Source organism: Sciurus vulgaris (assembly GCF_902686455.1).
Source record: "Sciurus vulgaris genome assembly, chromosome: 8".
In the NCBI taxonomy this organism is placed as follows: Eukaryota; Metazoa; Chordata; class Mammalia; order Rodentia; family Sciuridae; genus Sciurus; species Sciurus vulgaris.
The window spans coordinates 2815355-2822150 of record NC_136468.1 but is presented as its reverse complement, the minus strand read 5'-3'; the positions used below and the strand labels follow the sequence as shown (position 1 = coordinate 2822150).

Sequence of the window (6796 nt, the reverse complement as noted above, 5' to 3'; positions counted from 1 at the left end):
ACCATTTAACTGGGAAATCCAAGAAAAAATACTTAAAAAGCCGTATGTGGGAGAACTTGGCTATTTGCTACAGTCTCAAAGCAGAAGCGTCAGTATCAATGAAAACAGCCACTAGGGAGGAGAAGGTGACCACAGTGGTCAGCTGGAGCAGGAGTCCACGCTTTAAGTCCCATGTTCGAGAGCCTTTGGTGATTCCTGAGGTGTGGAAGCCGGGCAGTGCCACCTCTGCGGTCGCTGTGTCACCTGCTCACCCAGGCTGCCTCACCACTCTCTCCAGCCTGCTCCCGAGACGCCCCTGTGCTCTAAGAAATCACCTTCCAGGGCAGTGCACGTACCAGGAGAGCTAAGCTGGGCCAGGGCTACAACTCACTGCTTTGAATGTCTCATCAACCTCCGCGGCAAGCTTAAGGGGAACAGACCGTTTAAAACAACACCATCTGACCACCTTGCTGAACCATGGGCCACTGCCCTTAAACTCGGCTCTGCTGCAAGTCAGTGCAGGGCAGGTCTGTGGGTGTGTGGGCTCTGCAGAGCTACAGGGCAGGCACACCAGGACAGCACCTGCTTCCTCAGATCCCCAAGTAAATACAAGTCGCCGTAACCTAAGAATCTGACCTTTAATAAGACTGGGGACGGGGGAGAAAAATAGAAACCGCTTCCCTTCGTTTTGGTAAATTTTCCTAGATTGAAGAATTGTTTCCTGCTGAAGAGCCAGTTGAAATGTGAACAGTGTACTTTCTAGAAAAATATTCAACAATGTAGCCTTTTTGGTACAGGATTTGCAGCATGCTACCCACTCAGTTTTCACGGACAGCAGAGGATTTCTTTACTAAAACAGGTGTTGACTACGCCCTAACATGCTGAATAAAGTTGGGTTCTGGTGGAGGTAAATTTAACAGAGACAACGAAATACCCAAGAGCATACATTTTGTATTATATCAAAGAGAGTCAAAAGGTAATTTCCCACTACATCCCACCTCCCCTTCCATCTCCACACCTCAAAAAATAAAGAATCCCTGTCAGAAGAGCGACAGGGTATTCAGTAGTAGAAGCCACACTCTGAGTGTTAGCAGAAAAGCCTTAGGAACGAAGCCTGGGGAGCTCACGGCACAAGACCCGGTCACCGCGCCATCTTTAAGTACGTGATGTCATGGTAAATGCACTTCCCCAGCTGTCCGGACCCAGAATGCGTGCTCGAGAGACCAGTATGATAACCTTCACTGTAGAAGTATCCATTTTTTTTTTTTTTTTGCATTCTACTAAATTTTAGAGCCAAAGTTTTAATATATATAGTTTCCAGACATTTAAATTTCATTCCTGATAAAAGTGGGGTTGTTCAGTTCAATACCATTTAGAACCCTTCAGAAGACGAAATTTTAAGTTAGTTTGCAATAGGTTTCCCTAAATTTGTTGCCAATTAAGTATTTGAGAAATCAAATTCTTATCAAATAGCATACTGTCCCTATATATGTGCACATGCATTTACTAGAAGTGTACAGTATAGATGATTAAATCCCTTTTTAGTTCACAAAGTGGTCTCACTTCTTTCCCACAGCCAGATCTAATGCTTTATTGCCAAGGCCATTGCTTGCAGATCTGCAAGGACACTCGGGTTTTCTGAACTCCTCTGCTTCACCTACAGGAAGACTTGGGTTTGTTATGATGCCAAACAACAGATTTTCAAAAAAAAAATCATGCACTGTACGAACAAGACGAAACTTCTCATCATGAGAGACACGCAGACACAGCACAGACGTTGACCTTTGACCTGGGACTCTGCTCCTCTCTACCCATAGTCACGTCATGCCTAGAGTTCAGTATGATTAGCGGAAGTTCCACACAGACCTGGAAAAAGAATTAGAAACCATTACTATCAATTAGATACAAGGCCATTAAGTCATGTACATACCACAAAAAGTATATGATGGTGGGAGTATATTTTTGAAATTTTATAACGGGAATTTCCAATATGCACAGAAGCAGAAAGAAGAGCATAATCAGGTCCCCCACATCCCAAGCCCAACTTCCACAGTGGCCGATCTCTGCTGGGCTTGGCTCATCTGCCCGCCTGTCTTGGCTTGAATATTCTAAAGCAAGGCCAGGTATCATGTCACTCACCAGTGACTGAGGGAGTGTTTAAAGAAGACCCACTCAGCGTCCACAGCTGGGAAGGGCCACAGTGCCCTGGGCATGTGATCCAAGAGCCAGCAAAGTATTGTACTCCTACTGCTTTTCCAATTAAAAGTGATTAATGCCAATTCCATTTAGGAAGGCTATGGATCCTGTGTTCACATAGGAACACACAACCAGTGTAACTCCACCTCACATATAACCACAACGGGAAGTCCTACTCGATGTACGTAAGATATGTCAAAATACACTCTACTGTCATGTATAAGTAAAAGAACAAATTTTTCTTAAAAAAAGAAAGGCTATGGATTCTGTCAGCCAGAGTTTGTTGGACGTGTAGTGTCCTTTAAAGGTAATTATTTCATATATTAGATTTTAAGGTCTCGCCATTTGGGTTAGGAAGACTAGACAACAAAGTGAGAATAATATTACATACAGGCTAAACAATTCTGGAGCCTTGATGTCTTATTTCACATGCTGCGTTAAAGATGGTCATTTGGCATGTTCTTCGGTTGTGATATTTTTCAGTGTTTAAGATTTGATCTCAAAGCAGATGATAGATAAAGAATATATTCATGCATTTCTCTTTCAACTCTCCACACAGTCTATTTGACAAATACCTGCACAAACATACGAGGAACCAGCCACATATAATCTGCAGCAGTCTGCTTTCTACCTTGAGCAGAATATAGTTGTACTTTAAATCATACCCTAGGACATATTAAGATTTGAATCATTTTCACTCCAAGACATCAAAATGACCATCTGGTGAAGCTTGGGTTAAATGCCACAGAACATTCCACGGGAAAATCTAGTGAACTTTTAATTTTGCCTAAATGAGAGATGATGAGAGGTAAAGCCCTGTTCCTCTCACTTCAAGAGCAGAGTGCACTCGGTGGCCTACGTACTAACTGCAGTGCCACGCGAGGCCCATGCGAGTGCCGCCGTCACTGAGATCCACCTCACACCAGAGGTGACACGTATATTTATGAAGTCTCACTCTGTGCTGCTTCTTCATTCGAACATGGCCATCTTAAATGAGACGCCTGTTTTCTCCATTATTCCCCATTTATTTTTGTGTTGGGGGTGAACATTCAGACCTTAACATTTGGAGAACTGTGGATGTGGCCACATCTGCTCACCTGTAACTCTTAACAAATGAAGTGAAACAGTCTATAGTAAATAGAAAAAGGCAAAATCCATATATATGCAAAGTGTATATTAAATACAGACAGTAAACTTCTATCAACTGTCTAGTTCTAGAAGCATCTGATCTCCCTATAAGCAGCAAGTGAGCATTTTCCAGCTCTTGGAGAGCATGGCATGGTGAAGCTGTGGCAGAAGAAACCAGCCAGGGCTTTCCTGACCCTAAAGAGCAGGCCTGGCCTGCTCGGGCTAAGACTCACTGCACCTGTACTGCGGGAGCCGGGGGAGTGCACCTGGCGTTCTGTGTCGTGAGGCCTGGCCCTTCACACAGTGGGGAAACCACCCCAGGGATAGATGGCCTCGCTTCTCTGTTGCCACGCCGTCCTTCACTGGAATCTGTACCATTGGGGTGTGGCTTTAATTTTTCCTGCTGAGAATGTTCAAGTCCGAAAACACTCTCTACCTTGCAGTTATAGTATTTACATCAACAGTCAGTTTTTCTAGTACCTTTTCAAGGTAAATACACTCTGTTTTTAACTCAGGAATGGTCTGCAATACGGACCGGGCGCTTCCTGGGGAGACAGCCTGGAAGCACCCTTCCACCTCACCAGAGCAGCCAGGAGGCTCCACACTGCTGGGAGGACCCTTCCCTCAGTGCTCCTGCCTGTGAGAGGAAGTGGCTTTTAAAAAGGCAAATGCAAATTAAGAATTATCAAGTGTTTTATCTCACACCAGCAATATGTATATAGCTTGGGTTTATTCTGCAAGTTTCGGCTTTTTTTCAAGGTTGATGTTAATTGTGATTTTCAATTATAATTATGTAGAAGGAACAAAGAGAGGTTGTTGATGCTATTGAAACCAAGTCCAGCTGCTGAACTTGGGAGCAGAGTTTTCCCCAGAATCTGCACTTGGGGGCAACAACTGCAGTGGATGGGGGTGGGGGGACACTCTCCAGACTCCCTAGAAGATCTGCATAGGGTTTCAAGGGGCAGCTGACTTGAGTTTGTCACTTCAGAGGGGCAAGAGGAAAGCAAGTATTTTGCGCATTGCTCACCGGTCTGTGCTGGCATCTGAGAGCAAACCTGTGTAGCTGGATTGTTTAAAAACCTTGAAAGTGACTTTCTCTGGAAGGAAGACTATGGATTAATGTGAATTTCACACACTCTACATTAAATGTCCAATGTCAATGAGAAAAACTCAAACTGCTGAAGAATCCCCATGTCACATCACTGCATGGGTCCACAAACTCCCAATGGACTGGACTTTTAAACAGAAGACAACCCAGTTGTCTACTCAGTGAGGAAACTTTCACTGTCGTTAGTGGGGGGTTGTGACCTTGCCTGATGAATTTTGATGACATAGATATTATCTCTAAATGTACAGTTACTATCATTTTAAGGACTTTGGCCCCCTAAAGTTGCTAGAATGGACATGTGTGTATTAGACTTTCTTTTGAACACAGCTAAATGCTAAATGTCTCAAGCTCCTACATCTTAGAAAGCATTGCACTGACTTTAAATCTCCGTCTTTTTATATGTCCATTCATTCCCTTCCCAAAGATATCTGAAAAGAATGCACAACGTGTACCACATCCCTGCACCGTATTAGACACATATCAAAGCAATCTGACCGGATGAGTGGCCAGCCACCTACGAAGGGGCCAGGGGCAATGGGCTTCGCCTTGGTATACAGCAAATGGCCATCTGCTCACTTCTATCTGCTTCTATGTGGTGGGGTGTCTGTCTAAGAAGATGAGTCTTGTTATTTCCCACCCTCTGATCCAGAAAAAAACCTTTTAAGATGTAGATACTCTGGAAGAGAAACCTGAAAAAAATAATCCGGCCCCCTCAACAAACAAACAAACAAAAAACTTCAAAATTTTCTTACAAAATAAAAAATCCCAACTTCTGCTGGGGGAGCCAATAATTCAGTCACAAAGAGATTCTCCTTTCCAGGGACAGGATGGAAAATCCCATTTTAAATTTTTTTTTTTTTAAATCAAGTGCTTTGGAGTCATCTGAATGGGCTTCATGGGCAACAACTGGAAAGCAAGGGCTTGCCTTCCTTTGATCGCAGGGGAGGGAGGCGCAGGGGAGAGCTGCACAGCCCTGTAGTTTGCAGGATCAGGATGCGTCTCCCTCCCATGCGTCTGATGCAGCGGAGACCCCAGGAGCCCACGTCAGAGCCCCGGCTCACAGGGAGGCAGCGGGGCTCGGTGTACAAACACGACAAGGCTGAATGAGGGAGAGGCACACATGTTCCATCAGACACAGTACCTGATTCCTCGCTGCACAGCCTGTCAGCGAGAGAGCGTGCCTCCTGGGCGATGAGCGAGAGTATCTCATCTTCGTACTCTTCTATTATGGTCTCGCACTGCAGAGACACAAAACAGCACACGTGTACCACGCTGGCAGGGCTCCTTCCCGGGGAGGGCTTAGCTCCACAGCATTAGCGAGGCGCAGGGACGCTGTAAGCAGGGCGGTCCATTTCTCTTAGCCTTTGGTTCAATACATCATTGCGTTGGATTAACCCTCTTCCCAGAATGTTAATGGCATCATTTTCCTGGGACTTAACTAAATGATTAGTGGTGCTGAAAGACGTGGGAGATGAGGGGGACTTCTTCCCATTTATCTCTCCTCCTAAAATCAGAATGCCAGTCATAGGAAGAAGTAGGCTTCCTAGTTAAGGAGCTGAGAAGTCTGAGAATTCTATTTGTAAACACCTTTTAAAGAACACAACTCCTTGAAATGGTGAAACCAGTTTCCTTCCAATTCAACATGACAAGCCATTTTGTGGTTTGAAAGTATAGACAGTGAGGGCTTTTCAGCCATCAGAACAAACACGTCTTCAGTTTCACTTTGGAGAACCTGCTGGCGTCAGGGAGGGAAGGGCCTTTTCAGAGCATTTAGAGATCCACCGAAAGCTCACTTTGGGTTCCAGAAAGGAAGGAAGGAAGGGAGAAAGAGAGAGAGAAGGAGGAAAAAGGACATTTCAGAGGAGGGGGAGCTCGAATTTGCCCCTGCATCTGAAAATCTTACATTTCTACTGGGGTGTGTTTTGTCATTAAAGAATGACCAGGTGACACTTAGGAATGGTGACATTACTGAAGGGCATTCACTATTCTTGGAAATCATTTTCTAAGTTCACTAAGCCAGTCTCTAAAATTTTTAAATGGCACTCAAAAATATTTAAATGTCACCATAATGTGTTTATTAAAAACCTGTGAAATACCAACAGCAACCCTGCATTACTATTCCATGATACTTTTAACTCTGAATTATCACCCTCACCTTTTAATTAAAATGAAATCTCCAAATGTCAGCTACATCCTTCATTTCAGAGTTTCAGCATGCCTGACATTTTGGCCAATGCATGAACTTAATACATCTTTTAAGCAGGCCTGCCCATCACTTTGTGGGATTCAACAGTATTAAGGGAAATATATTGCCATATATTTCACCAGGCACATTCTCGTAAGCCAGAGACCAGCATTTATGTAAAACAAACATTATACTGGAAG

General features: G+C 44.1%; 1 protein-coding gene across 4 annotated transcripts in view; it reads right to left on the bottom strand.

The window, feature by feature from the left end:
- Positions 1-598: 598 nt before the first annotated feature.
- Positions 599-6796, bottom strand: part of CNPY1 (canopy FGF signaling regulator 1) — a 54930-nt gene continuing 48732 nt past the window's right edge. For 3 of the 4 annotated variants that reach the window (XM_079150069.1, XM_079150071.1, XM_079150072.1), the window contains 2 exons: positions 5553-5649; positions 599-1845 (listed from right to left, as the gene is read on the bottom strand). In XM_079150069.1, coding sequence (XP_079006195.1) covers positions 1808-1845; positions 5553-5649 — 135 coding nt within the window. In that variant the 3' untranslated portion in view covers positions 599-1807. The remainder of the gene's footprint in view (positions 1846-5552; positions 5650-6796) is intronic. The other variant, XM_079150070.1, reaches the window with a different exon arrangement.